Source organism: Chrysochloris asiatica, unplaced genomic scaffold (assembly GCF_000296735.1).
Source record: "Chrysochloris asiatica unplaced genomic scaffold, ChrAsi1.0 scaffold00234, whole genome shotgun sequence".
Taxonomy (NCBI): Eukaryota; Metazoa; Chordata; class Mammalia; order Afrosoricida; family Chrysochloridae; genus Chrysochloris; species Chrysochloris asiatica.
Window position 1 is genome coordinate 1,631,012 of NW_006408752.1, and position 20,349 is coordinate 1,651,360.

At 41.9% G+C, this 20,349-nt stretch overlaps 1 protein-coding gene across 5 annotated transcripts in view; it reads right to left on the minus strand.

The window, feature by feature from the left end:
* The window catches only part of PDE8B (phosphodiesterase 8B), a 350,779-nt gene that overhangs the window by 138,315 nt on the left and 192,115 nt on the right, over positions 1-20,349 (minus strand). For all 5 annotated transcript variants that reach the window (XM_006873284.1, XM_006873286.1, XM_006873287.1 and 2 more), the window contains 3 exons: positions 11,426-11,616; positions 7,905-7,964; positions 5,137-5,194 (listed from right to left, as the gene is read on the minus strand). In XM_006873284.1, coding sequence (XP_006873346.1) covers positions 5,137-5,194; positions 7,905-7,964; positions 11,426-11,616 — 309 coding nt within the window. The remainder of the gene's footprint in view (positions 1-5,136; positions 5,195-7,904; positions 7,965-11,425; positions 11,617-20,349) is intronic.

Below are 20,349 nucleotides of genomic sequence, written 5' to 3' on the forward strand. Positions count from 1 at the left end.
ACCAGGTCTTACTTTTGATGCACCTGTGGTAGGACTTGAACCTCCAAACTTACGGTGAGCAGTCGAGTGCATTAACTGTACCATCCAGGGACTCCCATAGAAGACAGAGTCAAAGGTGACTAAGTCCAGGCTTAGCTTTGGAATGGATAAAGATGATATATTCTCTTATAACAAAGCTTTGCGAGTTGTTACCTCATGCTATAAAACATTTAGATATATAACATTTGTGTTATAAAACACAAAGGAGGGTTCTGTGATAAAATTAGCTTTGGACGTATTGAGATAAACATTGAGGTAAATGTCTCTAACAGAGGACTTTCAGACACAGTTGCTCAGCTCGGGAGCAGTGCTGCTGGTATGTTCTGTGGGTTCTTCATTGGTCCCCCAGTTTTAATCTGGTCACAGAAGCCTTTTTCATGAAACTCTTACTAAGAATTTTTGGACTGCTCGTGCTCCATGGAACAGTTTGAGAAATACTATTTTGGTGGACCCAATATGGAGTCCTGGTGTGGCGCTGTGGATTAATGCACCAGAATGCAAAGCTATTTGAACTGCAAGGTTGGCAGTTCAAGCTCACCAGTCGCTCCTCGGAAACCCTATATAGTTTTGCTATGGGTCGGAACCAACTCGACAGCACTTAACAACAACAACAATATGGAGGTTAGAGTGAAACAAGCATTTGCATCTTGATTTTTGTCATGAGTCTGGCAAGCTCCTTAGTCATTCTGAGCTTGCTTCCTCCTCTGCAAAAATGGAGAAAAGATGAAATATGTCTATGAGGATTAAGTAAATCACCAAAAAGCATTCCTGGTGAATAATAAATCTCAGCTCCCCACTTCCTCCTCCACAGGAAGTCTCTCAAAGGCGGAGGGCTGTCTTACATTTGTATCACGTTGTGTTGCACATAGTAAGTGTGCCATAAATCCTCGCTGGACTGAACAAGATCATCTCAAATTGAAAGATTCAAAAAGGTTGAGATTTAAAAAACTGGAAAAAAACTGTTGCAATCTCTCTGTCCTGAGTTGTTGGCTATGACAAGCCTCCAGGCAACCAGAACATCGGTGCACACAGCATCTACATAAGAGAACAAAGGGCTCAGAGAGTATTTGCTGTAGAACAGCTCATCCTACCAATGCTGTGGATGCATGACTTGCTCCTGGATCCCCACTAAGGGACCACAGACTGACGCACTGGCCAATTAGCTAGCAACACAGGGCTGAGTTTCAGCAAATGATTTAATGCATTCAAAACAACTCAGAGATGGGAAACAACCCTCCTAGAAGGCAAGAATAGCTGGCATATTTAGAAGGGTGCTTGGGTAGAGAGCTGCCAGCAGCAGGATTTTGCCCAAAAAAGGAGACCAGCCACCTGGAGATGAGCCTCAGCAGCTCTCACACCACAGAAACTGGGGAAGCCTCTGCAGGCACAACGAGCTTCCCTCAGGAAGAGCTCAGACTATTGTAGGGTTCACGGACCCAGCTGGCAACAGCCTCTGATAGCACTGAGCATCATAAATGCTAGTGGTCTGAAGTGCTGTCTCCTATGCTGCCCCAAAGAGGCTGACTGTGAAAACCAGGAACATAACAGGACAGAGAGCTGAAGCTTTCAGGGCAGCATGGATAGGTTACAAAATGTGCACAAGGGAACGGTGGACCTTTCCCTCCGACATTCCCTTACTACTGTAGTGTTTGTTCCCAAAGCATGCCAATTGTTTCTCCACAGCTTGCCCTCAGGACACGACCTGATCTCACCTGACTACACCAATCTCCATACCCACTGGAGAATTACATAAAGCCGAATTCTCCATAGCATCTACTGGAGTCCTAGTTGATGCAATGTTCAGGTATCAACTCGCCATCTCCAACCAGTCTCCAGGTAATGATGAAAACCTATGTCTCTGCACTCTGAGGTAACACAGACTTAAAAGGTCAACTTTGGGGAACAGAAGACCTATGAAACCTGTGACTCATTTTAGGTTATTTCTCAGCAAATGAGTAAGTCAAGAAAGTTAAGTCACAGCTACACAATTCTCTGCCCACTGTCCTTTAGCAACTTTCCATTCCAAAAATCAAAAGCATTGTCTGTCAAGATACAGCAGCACAAAAGAACAGCTTTCAGAACCAAATGTCAACCTTGGAGAGAAGAGATGACACAAAGGGAAAGTAAAGAATATTGCTAATTAGAAACACTCCTTTCTATTGCACATTTTGAAGCAGTGCCTTGAGGAGTTTTATAATACTGCTACTTTGATACTAAAACACACCAAAGCACAAAACAACTGCATCACAAACGTGTCTCTGTGTACCCAAGAAAGAAGGGACTTTTTTAAACCTCAAGGTAGCAAAAACATGGCTTAAAGCACCCACAGAAATCTTCACAGTTCACAAGGCGAAGGCAGTACCATATTTTGAAGGTTGCCTGTGAAAAGGCATATCACACACAATGCATTTGAGACTCAGATCTCACTGAGCCAAAAGACCTTGAGAGACATGGTAAGTCTAGTTTAGTTACTTTGTTGAGAAGCCTACTTGGAGTAATCAGTCTTACTCTTCAGATTCAATGTGTCATTCATGTAGTAGTCATTCAAATAACTTTTCTTTGTGAATGTTTATGGTTTAAACCAGAAGGTCACAGGATGTTACAGATCATTCACTTGAGTTTAAATTGTCAACAAAAGGTGCAAAAGTCAACGATGGATCTCTACCCAATTATTTTCCCAAGGGATATCTTTTTTTTTTTTTTTTTAATAGGAACAATACATGCTATTATAAGCAAAATTCAAACACATAAAGTGAGGTCCTTCATATTTTCCTATAGTGATTTGTTTTCTTTTAATAATACAAACTACAAAACCTGTTGTTACCAGAGAAGAACTACTTGGCTTGGCTGTCATCTTTAGGGAAGTGAGTTTTTCCCCTGTGGCACCCCTTGGCCGGGTTCCACTACCAACCTTTGTTGTTGTTGTTGTTAGGTGCCATTGAGTCACTATCAACTCATAGTGACCCTATGCACAACAGAACGAAACACTGCCCTGTCCTGGGCCAAACTCACAATTGTTACCACACTTGAGCCCATTGATGCTGCCATTTTACCAATCTATCTCGCTGGGGTTCTTCCTCTTTTTCTCTGACCCTCCACGTTACGGAACATGATATCCTTCTCCAGCGAATGGTCCCTCCTGACAATATGTCCGAAGTATGAGAGATGAAGTTTGGCCATCCTGGCCTCCAAGGAGCACTCTGGCTGATCTTCTCCCAACACAGATCTGTTGGTTCTTTTGGCAGTTCATACCACTTTAAATATTCTCCTCCATAATTCAAAAGCATAAATTCTTTCCTCGGTCTTCCTTATTCACCGTCTAGCTTTCGCATGCATATGAGGTTATTGAAAATATCACAGCTTGGGTCAGGCACACCTTAGTTCTCAAGCTGACATCTTTGCTCTTCAACACTTTAAAAAGGTCTTGTGCAGTAGATTTGCCTAATGCAATACGTTATTTGATTTCTTGACTGCTGCTTCCATGAATGTTAATAGTTGATCCAAGAAGAATGAAGTCCTTGGCAACTTCTATTTTAGTCGAGAGTGAACTATTTGTACTACACAAGGACCTCCATTAAAAAATATACACTCCTTTTTAACATCCACTCTATCATCTTTTCCATTGGCACATACACAAACTAGCCTCCAAGCAAAACTTCAGCCTTCAACTGTCATGTGTCCATCCCTATGGTATAAGCTCTACCTGGATACTGGTGAACATGGTTCCCTGGATGTTGATTTTTATGGACTTATTTATATACGATCAAACTCACTCACTCATACACACACACATATATACACTTAATTTACTTGTGTTTCTATAAATGAAATTATGCTGGGACTACAGAATTTTGATCTGATAGAATGAATAAGAGAGGAGAAAGATGAGGCTTTCTACTCCCATCAAGATTTACAGCCTTGGAAACCCCACACAGGGTCGCTATGGGTCGGAATCGACTCGACGGCACTTAACAACAACAACAATCATTATGTATCTGTAATGAAGATATATGAAGCTATTCCTGAGACCAGGAGAACTAGATGGTGCTCAGCTACCACAACCAGTCATTCTCAAAGGGGTCACAATAGAAGGTCCTGGATGAATTGGAAGAAAAATATAGAACAAAATTCAAAACCATAACAAAGACCAGGCTTACTGATCTGCTAGAGACTGGTAGATCCCCAGAGTCTATGCCCTTAGTCACATGTCAAGCCAGGAACCAAAGTCTCCTTTGTGACTCAATTTTCACCTGAACAATAGACAGTCTATTAGGTGAACAGTAATACCAGGGAGATATCGCTTTCAAACAATCAATCATTTGAGACCAAAAGGGCAGCATTTGCCTAGTGATAAAGTTCAGAAGGCAGGTAGGGATGCAGAAGAAGGAATGGAAACAGGAAACACCGGGAGGAAGTAGGATGAATGTTGTTGTATTGTGAGGATTGCAATCAATGTTAGTAAACAAAATGTGTATGAACTGTTGAATGGAAAACCAAGTTTCTCTGGAAACTTCCATCCAAATCACAAGAAGAAAAAGAAAAATATATAAAATTATGAGAGAAAAATAAAAAGGTTTGACTAGCAGTTGCTTGTTACTATCCCATTGTTGTTAAGTGCCATCAAGTTGGTTCAACTCACAGAGATGCTGTAACAGGGTTTCTGAGGAGCAGCTGATGAGTTTGAACTGCCAACCTGGCAGTTCAAACCAACCTTATGGTCGAGTGCTTATCCTATAGCACCACACCAGGACGATCCCATTAGAACACAATTATTTCCTTGTCCTCAAAGTCTTGCCGTTTAATTCCCTTAATAATTATGGTGGTGGTGGTTATGTGTCAGGGAGTCACTTCCAGCTCATAGTGAACCTTATATAGGGTTTCCAAGGCTATATATCTTTACAGGAGTAGACAGTCTCATCATTCTCCCACTGGGCAACTGGTACATTCAAACTGCTAACCAGCTGGTGGATAGCAACCCAACTAGTAATCCACTATGCTACCAGGGCTGCTATGCAGCCATTTTATTTTGCTGTGATTGGAGAGTTGGGGGTAAGAAGTCTGCACCCAAGAGACGTTCTGGCTCATTATCTTACGTACCCTGTTGAATCCTGCATGGAGAAGAGGAAGGACAGAGGCCTCTTCATGGTCACCCGATCTGCAGCAAAGCAGAAAATGTGGTCACTCAGTAGATATAAACCAGGATTCCTCACACTGAAACATGGAGAGACAACAATGAGGCAAACACAGTTTCAACCTGAAGAGTGGCTTCCTGACCAATACACACCGCTTTCCTTCAGACTCCCACACTTGCCTCCCAAATGCAAAAAGAACAAAAGCAAGAAATCAAATGACTCCAATAGTATGCCTGAAACTGTCACCACAGGTATATCTGAGGCGCCCACTACCAACTCTGGATTGCCCTTGGAGCTGGAGCAAAGCTTGAATACTCCAGATATTGTTGTCCCCATTTCTGCCCCCCAATACTTTGGTAGTATGACACCCACCCCAAGGCCTAGTTGAGTCTATCTCTCAATGTGAGAAAGGAAACTGACATTAGAGGCTACACTACCCCACAACCAAACAGGGATGAGGTGTCATCAGGAGTGCCAAGTTAGAAGGGAGTAAGAGCAAGCATGGTACAAACTGCCACTCATTTCACAGGAAAGCTTCTAATAATGGAGAGAGTCTGTACCCAGGCTGCCGCTGTTACAAGAGAAGCGGCATCCCAGACACAGCTAGCAAGTCATACGTGGTACACATCCTGGAAAGCAGGCAAGAAAGACGTGTAAAAGTGACAGGATGGAGGAGCAGACAAAACACAGGAAGAGAAACTCTAGTGCTTTATTTGAGGTGTTATCTATTGCTGATTTCTGTCCTACAGGACAAAGATGTCCTCATTATTCCTATTTTCCTCAGAGACTCAATGTTCTACCCTTCTCTGACTGACACATCAGGAGGGCAACAAAGAAGGTTCCAACAACACTGCTGTTGTTAAGTGCCATCGAATCGGTTCCGACTCAGGTTCCTTCCTGTATAGGGTTTCTGAGGCTGTAAGTCTTTATGGGAGCAGAAAGCCTCATCTTTCTCCCTAGGACTGATTGGTGGGCTCAAACTGCTGGCCCTGTGGTTCGCAGTCAAGTGCTGATCCTACAGACTCACACTGTTCCCCCAAAGACATTAATCACATCCTATTTAACCATTCATTTTATTTTGTCTCTTTATAAACACGAAATATATATTTATTTTAAATTTAAAGGTGAAAAATGATAACAAATAAGCCATAGTAACCCTTACTTGGCAAGGACTAGTAAATGCCTTTGCTTATAGAATAGGAAAAAATAAAGTGCTTCATTTTAGGATCTGTAGAATAAATCAGGCTTGGGAAACGACTTGTGTTGACCTAGTACACTTCTGGTCTCCATGCCCAGGACTATTAAGACCTTGTGATCATCAAGCTCACCAGCTGCTCCTTGGAAACCCAATACAAGGTCGCTATGGGTCAGAATCGACTCGATGGCACTTAACAATAACAACAACCATGTAACAGCACTTGGAAGATTAAGAATGATTTTAGACTGAGGGTTTCCCCACTTGTTTCCCTGGGGATTCCATCTCCCACCAAGATGGGGTGGTAGTAAGCAACCAATGGAGACACTTCCTTCCTGTTACTCAGATCACAACCAGTAGAAGCGATCACACAAATTGAAGAGACTTGTCTGTCCGTTTGTCATACTGTGGTGGCTTGTGAATTGCTGTGATTCTGGAAGCTATGCCATGGGTATTTAAAATAGCAGCAGGGTCACCCACAGTGGACAGGTTTCAGATGAGCTTCCAGATGAAGACAGACTAGGAAGAAGGAGTGACGAACTACTTCCAAACATTCAGTCACTGAAAACCTTATGAACAGCTGAAGAGACACAGCTCCTAAAGAAAGACTCAAGCAGTAGCAGGTAGCAGATACGTAGGCGTCTTTGGCAAAGGCATGATTTCTCACTGTACCCATATGGCCTAAGAATGAGTATGTCAAACCTGCCCTCAGCCCGCCTTGCCTGAGGGAGGCCTGGCCTCTCCAGTTATTGCCTTGCCTGCTCCTTTGTTGTAGAGACTGTGGAAGTCATGATAGAGCTAAGTGCATCAGATCTCGGCCCTAATTAAGGTCTATTCTTTCAAAAAGGTAATGACAGTCATTAAGGGACAACAGCAAATCCTGATACTTGCAAAGATTCCAACCATCATAGCTTGCACAAACACATTTTTTTTCCCCCTGCTGGTTCTTTTATTTTAAGTCCTGGCCATTTCACACAATAAACCTGGCAGAACCAGTTTCATGACCTGTCGTATAATTGAAATCTACAGCTCAATCCCTCTTCTTTGCCTTCCAACACTGGTATAAATCCTTCTGTCTTGCTTCCAGCCACAAAACAGTCTCGACATTAACTGCACAATCCTTTCCTTGCAGTGGATTTAGTGCCTCTATGTTCTCATGCAACCATTTTTCTTGTTCTTTTGTGAAAACAAAGCACTTTCCCATTTCTTTTCTTCAAAGAAAAGATAAACTAGAACAATGCTCTCTCCAGACCTCCTCCGGTCCAGCTTTTGTATTCATTTGTAACAAATGAAAAACTACCTTTTTTCCTAAGTGTATGAGAGCGTGTGCTATTAGCAATGGAATATGATAAAGAGATTTTTCTTTTTTTAATACTATTTCCAGAAATTTGTGAAACAAACAAAACTCCCCAATGCAGGGCAAAGGTGGATATTGTAAGGACAAAGAAATATCTACTGCTCTGCAAGCTCAGAGACGAGATGACATCAGACATATGTTTCAGATGCTGTTTCAGCTAGGGGTGGGAGGGTGTGCTTACGCTTGTGAAACCACCGCAAGGATCACCGTGTGCTCGGAGGGATTTGTGGCCCGGATCGACCTGCAACGAGAAGGCTCCACATCAAACAAGGTGATCTAGGCTTTGTTACATTTGTTAAAGAGTGGAATTTATTCACTTTGGAAATGGTACAAAATCAAACTTGTCTTTAAATGAAAAAATCTGAAAATGCATGGAAGACAACAAAGATGCCCTTGTGGGTTAGTTAGGACAATCGCTTTGGTTTTATTGATTTAAAAAAAACAAAAAAACCCAAAACTATATATATATAGTTTTTAGTTTGTTTTTTTTTTTAAACTCCAAGGCAATTATCCAACAGGTCAGACCTGCCAATTTTCCACTGCAAAAATTGGCAAATTCCACTGAAATTCCATGTTTCTGATTGAAATTCTGCTCTGCAAAAAAAAAAAAAAAGGCAGTCCTACAATCCTCAGGTTATCAGCTTATACTTGGGGAACTAATCAGGCTGGATTCTACCCTTTTTAAAATAGTAGATTGTTCAGAAAGTTAACCTTAAAATAAAGATCAAAACATTTGCTGGCAACTGGGTATACAAATGCAAGGTAAAGTCTATTAAAGACAGTACACAAAGAGTTGTCTCCATTCTTCTATTGTATTGTTGTTTGTGCACAAATACTTCTAAAGAACTGGGTCATCAGCTGGAGCTGAGAAATGTGGTAACATAGTTCCTGCCACTGTAATTATATTTGTTGAACTATGATTGGCATGTATATTCCTTAGGAATATAACAAAAATCAAAGTACATAAGGATGCTGAATTTGGAAGTCTCTGAGTCTTCTTAGATGCACTGTCCTACAACTCCTACAACTGGCTTATTCTGGTCAGAGGGTCATAAATTGAAGGGACTTTTAACAAAGGGACACACAATTGAAACTTTCAAATATGACTGCTTGCTTTGACCTATACGCTTGGTTATTCTGAAATCCCTCAGAAAGGAGCCACCATCTCCAAGCATGGCTCAAGGGTACTTCTAAGTAACTGGTAAAACCCAGCGTGTTTGTTTTCCTGTCTAACTATTGGCCTTTCCACTGCTCCACTTTTTGATGTGTTTGTACTACCTCTCTCCTAGAGATAGCCAACTCACACACTGCTTCATTCTCTATTCACAATCCAAGGTTTCCTAACCCTTCTCAAAAAAAAAAAAAAAAAAAAATGATGTACCTTCCACATGTCGTCTTCTTTGAAACTTCATTCTATGAGGGCAAAAGTCTCAAGAAAATGATCAGCTGTTGTATTCCTAGAAAGTGAAGTTTTCCTTATGGATAAATGATATTTAAACAAGTTCCATAGGAGGAAATGCCTGATTTCACTTAGAGGCAGGAGAGAATTCAATATGCCTCACCCCCCATCCATTCAGTCCATGCTATAGGATAGGTCCTGCTAGGGTGAATATACACTTATTGAATATTTAGGAGCCTACTGAACACTTAGCAGATATACAGTAAGCACCTAATGGAAAGAATGCATAGTGTTTGGGAGGCATGCCTTAATCTCCAGGAAAACACTAAATATTCCTTACCTTCAGTGTGCCTGTTCCATCCCAATGAAGTGTCAAGGGTATTCTGCTGCGGTATATTGTAAGGAGCTCTGGTAGCATAGTGGTTATGAATCGGGCTGTGAACCGCAAGGTTAGCAGTCTGAAACTACCAGCTGCTCCACGGGAGAAAGATGAGGTTTTCTGCTCCCATAAAGATTTACAGCCTCAGAAACCATGTTCAGGGTCGCTATGGGTCGGAACCGACTCAATGGCACTTAACAACAACAATATTGTAAGGGGTGGGCCTTACAGAAGAAGCTAAAACACATAATGAACATAACTGGGCTAGCCTCATGTTTAGCCTCTTTGGGGATTGGCTTCCATTTTTAGTTGAGCTCTCTGCTGCTTCCTTCTTTCTCCATTTCTTAGGTCAACTAAGAGGGACCTACACCTCTTCTTGGTCAAGAGGACTACGGGGTAACTGGGAGGTAGCAAGGCTGGGGGTCCAAGAAAGCAAGGGGCAGCCTGTTAGGCTAAAGTCCAGTCTAGCTGCAAAGTCAGGGATCTAGAGTCATATATGGCAATAGCTGTACATCTGTCAGGAGTGTAGCCCCCACACAGCTTCCTGGGAACCTGTGCTGGTAGTAACATACTGGGAAATCTGGCTGCTCTCTGCATAATCAGTAACAGTCAGTGAACATACCGACAACTACGTACACATGGCTTCTGACTGCACGGATACCCACTGTTTCTCTGTGTAGCTAAGACAGTGATGCACTTATTAGAAAACAGAGCCTACATACTTAAGGAAGAATGTAAAACTTATCTGGTTAAACTGACTTTGTCCGAATTATAAGATTTCTCATTAATTTTTTATAGCTGAAGTATGTCTTAAATAACTCTAGCTATGCACAAAAGACTATGGTACTTCTACTATAAAATACTGTCTGAAAAGTAAATTAAGGCACAGGAAAAAGGCATACCTTACTGTAAATGACCCACTTTTACCTCAAAATGCACATAATATTATTTCATATAAAAAGTACTATCTAAATATTTTATGATTAAATATGTACATTAAATAGGCAGGTCATTAGTTGCAAAAAAAAAAAAAAAAAACAATAAATAAATAGTTTATGTGAGACCAGTAAAATACTTTAAAGTAGGGTTCTTAAGAAAAATTCTTCTTTGGAAGCAAAGAATCAATGAGCAGCAAAAGCATTGTCTAAGAGGGAAAAGTTATCTTAAGCCACTAATTTCTTGTCAAGTTACAGTGATTCCAAGAAGTCGCTTCCCCACCTTTCATTTCACTAATGGATGTTCAAGAAAATTCCAGCTCCGTGGTACTTGGAGTCTGTCCTGGCCTAACATTTAATTAATGAGTCTGTCCTGGCCTAACATTTAATAAATGGATCAGTTCATCACAGCTAACTCTATGAGCATGCATTTATTTATGAACAGGCATGCTTTTCCTCCCAGAGCACAAGCATTTCTAAAACAAGCAAGGGGCTTTGGTCCCTGGAAGATTTTCTGTTGTTGCAAAGTGGTTGCCTTTGTTCCATCACTTGGTAGGATCTAACCATCTGTGTCAGGGAACGAAACATTTATATTTCACATGTTGATGATGTTCATTTGGAGGCAGAATAATGATTAAAATATCTGGTTTCAATCCAAATTGTATCTATGTAATAACAACTGTGTGAATTTTAATGCTGTTTTTGAAAAATGAGCAAACACTGGGAAGAGGGGTTTTCCCCTGAAATTTCCTGTGGAGCCAAGCTCACGCCTCCAAATTGAGCACAACTCAAACATAGAAAAGTAAAAAAGCAAGAGAAATCTGCAAGAGGAGCTACAGCTTTCATTCCAGAAATCTGTATCTACTGCTTAGAAACGTCAATACGTTATTTCAGAAATACTTGGGATGCAACTAAACACATCTATGAATGAAGTTCATTCTTAGTTATTAAATGGATGTTTACTAATCACATTCAATTTGGTAAGGTACCTGCACACAGCTTCTGCATCAAAGTTTCGAGTGTGTCTGTGATCGATGACAATAATTTCATGGTGCTTATCTAAAAAGCACTCGAGGGCTGACTCGGGAGTTCGAGAAATATTGCATTTGTAGCCGGCTCTGTCACAAGCCCACCAGAATCCATCACTCTGACTGTCTTCCTTCGCAAATATCAGCAAAACCTGAAACATAACAGAAAAGGTCATCCTGTTAGAAATCACCTTCTGAGGGACTGGATTACAAACAGGCCTGTGGTGTGATGGTTACAAATGTGGCCTCTGGAGCGAGGCTGTTGGGTTCCAATTCCAGATTCTCCTCGTGGTAACACAGTGGGTCTTTGAAGCAGTTCTTTTATCTCTTTTGTGGACAAAGATATCAAAGATCTCTAAAGATCTTAACCACAAGACAAGGCTGTGAACACTACCCTTTAAGCTGATTGTGAGAATTAATGAGCACAGAATAAATGCTCAATCAGTTCAGTGTTGGTTGTTACGCAGAACATCTGTAAATAGTTTTAATTCCTAATGATCTTTGTTTCAAGTAGATTAAGTAATACAATTATTAACAGAATAATTGACACAAATGAAACCATGACGCGCCCACACATACACACAAACACTTGGTTCTAGTGCAAACGGTGTTTGCCTCACAATCCCAGGAGGACAACTCTCTGAATTTAAGACTAAAATACAAATAATGCCACAGAAGTACAAGGGAACACCCAAACAACCTCAAACATCAACTCTGACACTCAACTCTGGCCAGATGTGGAAAAAATGATCATGAAACTTGAAACTGATGGAAGCTAAACTAAGGAAAATTTGTCTTCATGAAAAGTACAGTCCACCCACTCAGAAGAAAATTGTCACCATTATTGTTAAGTGCCATCAAGTCGGTTCTGACTGACAGCGACCCTTTATAGGGTTTCTGAGGAGCACTGGTGAACGTGAATCACTGACCCTGCAGTTTGAACTGACCTTGCAATCCAGCGCATTAACCCACAGCACCACACCAGGAAGAAAGTAGCAGTACTTTAAACATCCTCCATACTCCCATGGTCCCCTGACTCGGAGACCTAGATTCTCTGCCAGTAAGAATGCCAGAGACAGCCTTACCACCTCCTGAAATGTACTGATTTACATGGTGGCGGTCTACCTCCCCCACTAGAAATCAGCTTCAGGAGAACAAGCATGGACTTGCCTGTCCCCCATGCCTACCACAGGGCTGGCACACTTACCAGCTGCTCAGTAAAGATTTGCTGAATGAAAGAAGAGCCACCTGTAGGGTTTTTCTGAGAAGTACAAGGGGGCTTCCTATTAAGAACAATAAGACTACCTTATAACAATAGGACTAATAAGATAAACACATAATAATCTCAAGATATTTATAAGGCACTTAATGTTTTTCAGCATCCGCTTTTGACTTAAATAATTAGAAATAGAAGGATAGCTTCTCAACATGAAGGGCTGTTCAGTCAACACACAATATCATCCTTCATGGTGAAATAACAAAGGTGTTTTATTTAATATCAAAATAAGACAAATTATTTAGTCCCACCATCATTGCTAATTTTTACAACATTTAATTTTGGAAAATTTTAAATACATAGAAAAGTAAGACAATAGTATCATGAACCTTCAGGAACTCATCCAACCAGCTTCAGCAAACATCCAACCAATCTAGTTTCATCTCTGTCTCTAAATACTTTCCCAACTTTTGCATCATTTTAAAGCAATTCCCAGATACCATTTCATCCATAAGTATATATCACTATCTATATAAAATAGTCTTCTAAAAACAAAACAACCACAATACTATTTCATAATTCTGCAACAACCAAAAAATATATATGTGACAACAGATGTATGTATATATTTGTATGTTGTTAAGTGCTATCAAGTATGTTACGACTCATAATGACCCTGTATAGGGTTTCTGGGAAGCAACTGGTGGTTTTGAATTGCTGACCCGCAGTTCAGTGCTTATCCTACTGTGCCACACACTAGGTATGTATATATGTATGCATAGCATAGTGGTTATAAGTCAGGCTGCCAACCTCATTGTCAGCAGTTCGAAACTACTAGCCGTTTGTGGGAGAAATGTGGGGTTCTCTGCTCCCGTAAAGATTTACAACCTTAGGAACCCTATGCAGGGTCGCTATGAGTTGGAACCAACTCCACAGCACACCACCACCACCACATGTATACGTAAGAAGCTCTGGTAGCACTGTGGATTTCGAGTTGGACTGCTAACCACATGGTAAGCAGTTTGTATCTACCAGTCACTCTGTGGAAAAAAGATGAGGCTTTCTGATCTTGTAAAGATTTACAGCTTGGCAACCCCATACAGAGTTGCTAAGTGACTCTATAGCACACAATGACCACCACCACCATATGTATATATGAATTCACAAGTGTGTGAGTACATGCATATATATTTAGATAGATAATAAAACACATATGGGCACATTTATGGATACTTCTTAGACATAACCAAACACCTCATAGGATTGGTTTTCTGGGTTTGAAATCTTAAAGAGTCTGTGATGAGGTGAGTGCATTTTGCATGTGGCAAAGACATGAATTTTGGGAGTTCTGATGTTGCTCTGTGGGATAAGCACTGGACTGCTAACTGCAAGGTCAGCAGTTCAAACCCACCAGTGACTCCTTGGAATCCCGATACAGGGTCGCTATGAGTTGAAACAGATTTGACAGCACTTAACAAGAACAACAAAGGGTAGAATGTTATGGATTGAATTGTGAATTGTGTCTCCCAAAAGCATGTGCTATAAATCCTAACCTCCATACTGGTGGTTATAATCTCATTTGGGAACAGGTTGTCTTTGTTATATTTGTAAGGAAGAATCCTATAGTTGTTATTGTTAAGTGCCATCGAGTTGATTTCAACCCATAGCGAGCCTGTATAGGGTTTCCAAGGAGCAGCTGGTGAGCTTGAACTGCTGACCTTGCAGTTCAAATGACTTTGCCGTTCTGATGCACTGGCCCAAATCGCCACACCAGGAGAGTATCTTAAATCAATTGCTTTTGAGATAAAGATAAAGACAGATGCTAAAACACGTAGCGATTTCCAAGGAACCAAGAAACGTAAGTTGAAGAGACAAGGACCTTCCCTTCAGAACGGACACAGAGAGAAAGCCTTCCCCTAGAGCTGGTACTATGAATTCGGGCTTCTAGTAGCAGAGTGGTTACGAGTCAAGCTGCTAACTTCAAGGCCAGCAGTTCAAATCCACCAGCCGTTCCATGGGAGAAAGATGAGGTTTTCTGCTTCTGTAAAGATTTACAGCTTTGGACACCTCTACAGGGTCACTATGAGTCAGAATCGACTCCATGGAACACCACCACCATCAAACTATGAAAATGAAGCTATGGTAGCGTAGGTGAATGAGCTGAGTTGCTAAGTTCAGCAGCTTGAATCTACAAGCCGCTCCATGGGAGAAAGAGGAGGCTTTCAGCTCCCCAAAACATTGATAGCCTCAGAAACCCTATACAAGGTCGCTGCGAGTTGGAACTCTACAGCACACAACCACCAAGCCACCACCAGCTATGAGAAAATAAATTTGTTTGTTAAAGTCATCCATTTGTGGTATTTCTGTTACAGCAACACCAGAGAACTAAGATAAAACCATAGCATCGGGCAACTTGGCCAATTAGCGTAATAGAACTCATGAAGTTCTTCTTCAACATCCTAGTTTAGTGTAAGCCTGGTATCTTCAAAGCTTGAAAATGGCCATCTGAGACACAACTGTTGGTCTCTGGAACAAAAAAGAAGGAAGCCTAAGACTCAAAGAAGAAACTAGTCTACAGGACTAATGTTTTTAGGTGCTGTCGAGTCAGTTCTGACTCATAGCGACTATGCACAGCAGAAGGAAACCCTGCCTGCCCGGTCCTGTACCATCCTCACAGATGCTGGTACATTTGAGCCTCTGGTTGCTCTCACTGTGTCAGTCCCATCTCATTGGGGGGTCTTCTTTTTCATGGATCCTCCACTTTAGCAAGCATGACATCCTTCTTCAAGGACTGGTCCCTCTTGAGAACATGTCTGAAGTATGAGAGATGAGATCTCGCTATTCTAACCTCTAAGGAGAATTTTTGCTGAACTTCTTCCAAGACAGATTTGTGTGTTGTTCTGATACCCATTGGTATATTTTTTGTCAACACCATAATTCAAATGTATTGATTCTTTTATGATCTTTGTTATTCACTGTCCAACTTTCAAATGCACAGGTGTCGAATGAAAATACCATGGCTTGGGTCAGGCACACCTTAGTCACTAAGCTGACATCTTTGCTCTTGAACATTTTAAAGAGGTCTTGTGCAGCAGATTTGCCTTATGCAAATGAATAGCAGAACAGGACCAATAGTCTATACAAGCCACCACCTCATCTACCCTGTTACTAGAAGAATTAGATAGTGTTTGATTACCACTATTTACTGCTCTGATCAGGAACTGCGATATATGGATCTGGATAGAATGGAAGAAAAATCTGGAACAGAACTGAAAAATTCTTAAGAAGTCCAGACTTACTGAACCAGTTGAGACTAGAGAACACCCCGAGACCATTGCTCTGAGATACACATTAAACTTAAGCTGAAGCTATTCCATGAGGTCATCTGTTAGCAAAATAACAAACTGGCTCATAAAATAAAGAATATTTCCTCTGAGGACTGTGCCCTGTTGGAAAATCATCTATATGAGATTAAGCAGTCAATCATTTATACTAAAGATGAGAAGGGGACAGGGACAAGAAAAATAAGATTATTAGAAGCAGAACCATTCATTAGACACAGAATAAAGAGAATGTTACCACACTGTGGACGTTGTAACCGATGTCAGTGAGCAATGTGTGTAGACATTGCTAAGTGGGAATCTAATTTGCTGAGTAAATTTAGCCAAAAACATGACAAATTTAAAAAAAAATCAATTAAGTACCAATCTATCACCTTAGAAAATTCCAACCTCAAGTCACTCCTTTCTTTCAACAAGTTCCCTAGATTCTACCACCTCACAACGACTTTCAGAACAACCTCCTTATTTTTCCCATGATTTCTCTTTTTTAGGGATTTATCCAAAACATAAACTTATCCTTAATCTACCCAAGGTCTCAGATATGGGACTTGACTTTAATTCTCCAAGTCTTCATGCTATATCACACTCAGCTCCCATTATTGCCCTCCTTTGATGGTTTCAAGTTGGATTGCTAACTTCAAGATCAGCAGTTTGAAACTACTAGACATTCCGTGGAAGAAAGATGAAGCTTTCTGCTCCAATTTACAGCCTCGGAAACCCTACACAAGGTCACTGAGTCGGAACCAACTTCATGGCACACCACCACCACCACCTTGTCCCTCTACAATGAAGTCCTCATTCTATTGCAAATTCTAAACACTTCAAAGAAATGACCCTGGTGGGTAAACCATTTCCATCTTGTCAGTGATAACCAAGTATCTTTAATCACCACAGATCCTCAAGAAACGCTGGTGAAGTACAAGTTCAATAAAGCAAGGTATGCCTATAAACCAAACTCCAGAGTTCTGTGTAGGTAAAGTTCTATAACCCAATTATGCTAAGTAATGCAAACTTGTAGTAAGACATTTAGTTTCTTACAGAAGTATTATAAGAAACCCTTGGGAAAAAGGGTCTTGACTGTGGTCCCTTGAATTTACTTGCTATGACTCTTCTATCCAAACTCTTAACTCCCACCAAATGATTGGGTGGGACCATGCAAATATAGTGTTCAGGACTCTAACGTGGGATTGGTTAGTTTTGCCATCTCTCTAGGTTTAAAAGGAGCCATCTCAGAGGCAGGAACAGACGATCCCACGACCATCAAGAAAGAAGAACATGATTAAGAGCACGAGATCCCTCCCTAGAAGTGGCAACAGCAGAGTCAATGGCAGAGGTGGTGGCATGGAAAGAGCAGCTGCAGACTTCTAGGACCTTGGACCAAGTAAACTGCATGCCCATGGACAGGAGGCTGGCTTATAGAATGTGCCCTTTTAAGTATTTACAGACTGGCTAAAGGAACTTTGGAACACTTGCCAAGCAGGGCAGAGGCCAGGCTGAGAGGCTGAGGACAAGAGTGAGGCGTGCCTGCAGTCTGGCTGAGAAGAAGCATTCTTGACTGGAGAGCTGCTGTATCCTGAGTTGTTTCTGCTCCAGAATTGGACCCTGTTCACTTCCCTAACAAACCCTATAATTGTTAGTATTGTTGTGAGTTCCGTGTGGCCATTGCAACAGATTATCAAACCCAAATGTGAAGCAGAGTGCTGTGGGAGGGGTGGGTGGTATCAGAAGAAGGTAAAGAAGGTGGTAGGGTGGAGGCATGTCTGACCGCTGCCTCATAGGAGCCTGCCTTAGGCTAATTTTGAGTTTGAGTCTCCTTCCCTACTATGAAACCAGAGGGAGGTCAGACATGGCCCCAACTCAGTTTATGCAATGATCCTTGGGAAAAGGGTCCTTATCAGGTTTGAGACCATAGTACCACTGGATACTGACAGAGGTCAACACACTTCCCTTCCTTCTGAATGGTGTTCTCAGAGGTTCACATGAAGGTCATGAGCAACCTACTCCCATAAGCTACCCTCAAACAGAATTCTTGAACAACTGAAGAACATACTTTCAGGAATCGGGCTCTGCATTGATGGGGAACACAAGAGTGAGCCCTTTTTGGTATTAGTCTGTCTGTCTCTCAATGGCCTAACATTTCCTTTTCATGCAGTAAACACAATCAAAGCTTAGTTTCTCCAAGAATGCAGTGGCATCCTTTACTTTGCTTACCATTTTCTGTTTTCTCAAATGCCATGTTTCTAGGAGAGAAATCATATATTTTTGAGCATGATTTTAACATTTTCCCTTTAGCCTATGGTAACACACAGGGCAGCCACCATTATTTAGGGCACACTCTCGGCTAGAATTTGTCACTCCTCAGGTCAAGATGTTCCTAAAATCTTCAGCTACAAAGCTCTTTCTAAGAAAAGACAGGAGCTGCTCTCCCAAGAGAAGAGCATGTCACATCCTTGTAGCTTGGGTACTTAAAAGGGAGCCTTTAAACCAAACTATTAGCAGAGGAGTCACAATGAAAACAAGACAGCAGAATATACTGTAATTAAAAAAAGTCAGTATCCTTCACTTGGCGTAGCTGTGATATTGATGTGGAGTTAGAGAAGGTGACAGACTGTCTTATGTTTCATCTGCCTAGCTATATTTCTAAATAAGAATTTCAACAATTCATATTTCCTTAGAGCCATTATTCTCACTATTTGACTAATACAAAGAGAACACAATTCTGTTCTCAGGTTGGGCACTGCTACAGATAACACTCATCTCATTCGTCTGTTTCCTTTAAAGCAGGGGTGGGGAACCTTTTTTCTGCCAAAATATTTGTGGGCCATACAAAATTATCAACTTCAAGATTAAACTGCTGTAACTGGTCAAACATTTAATTAGCTCACCCCTAAATGTGATTGGAAACCCTATACAGGGTCGCTATGGGTCGGAACCGACCCGATGGCACTTAACAACAACAACAAATGTGATGGTGCTCTGGTAGCATAGTGGTTACAAATCGGGCTGCAAACCGCAAGGTCAGCAGTTCGAAACTATCACTTGTTCTGCAGGAGAAAGATGAGGCTTTCTGCTCCTGTAAAGATTTACAGCCTCTGAAACCCTATACAGGGTCACCATGAATTGGAACCTACTCCACGGCACATAACCACAGCAACGTGATGGTGTGGCACTTTGGGTTATTGCACTGGACTGCAAGGTCAGTTTGAATTGCAAGGTCGGTGGTTCAAGCTCACCAGCTGCTCCTTGGAAACCCTATACAGGGTCGCTATAAGTCTGAACCGACTCAACAAAACTTAGCAACAACAACAATGCAATGGCTGGAACCGCGGATTGCTTTGGCAGGGCCAAACTAAATGATTTCATGGGCCTTACATGGCCTGTGGGCTGGATGTTCCCCATCCCTACCTTAAAGTAATTGTAATTTATATTAATTTGCCTTAAGTTTCCTTGAAAGTAAATGGGTGGGACAAGTGGTGGCCACGCTTCCCTGACCCAACAGCACAGGTGCGGGGGCTCTGGTAGTGGGTGGACAGTGTGACACAGGGGGGACCCCACCTGGTGGACAGATGGCCCTTGGGCAAACAAAAGACTTTAGCCCCCAACATTGTGGACTTGCTTTTTTAAAGGGTTGCTGGGGAGTTTTGCGTGTTTTGGTCCTGCGCTCAGCTCCCTCTCTGGGACGGCACCCTGCACCACTGCGGACCTTAGAACAAAGGGCCTGAGCAGACCGGTTTGGAGGGCGGGCACGCACGGAGAGCTGGCGGGGCCACAGGGACTGGCACAGTCCTTCGTGAGGGGTGGGGGGCCTCATTGCCACGGGAGGCATTGCCTACTTGAATGTAGGGTGGCCCGGGTGCCCACGGCACAGGGAGACAGAGAGAGGCATTTTTTGATAACCTCAGACAGGGATGCCATCAGCCGCCATCTACTAATCCTGCCCTGCACCCCCTCTGCCTAGGCTAGCCCTCTGCCCAAACTCTGAGGCTCAGGCCCGGCCATCAAGGCACAAGCGGAGACGCTTTGAGGTGGTTTTTACCACCAGTGACAAGGCAATCCTGTTGTGGCTCTGCGCGTTAAGGGACCAAACTGCAGGGCCTTTTGAGCTGCAAGGTCGGAGGTTCGGGCCCACCAGCTGCTCCTTAGAAATCCAATACATGTTTTTGTTTTTGTTTTGCTCTGCGGGTTAAGGGACCAGACTGCAGAGCCTTTTGAACTGCAAGGTTGGTGGTTCGCACCCACCAGCGGCTCCTTAGAAACCCTATAACGGGCCTTTTTTTTTTTTCTCTTTATTTTTGTGTGTGTGACTAGAGATTGCCTTATTTAATCTC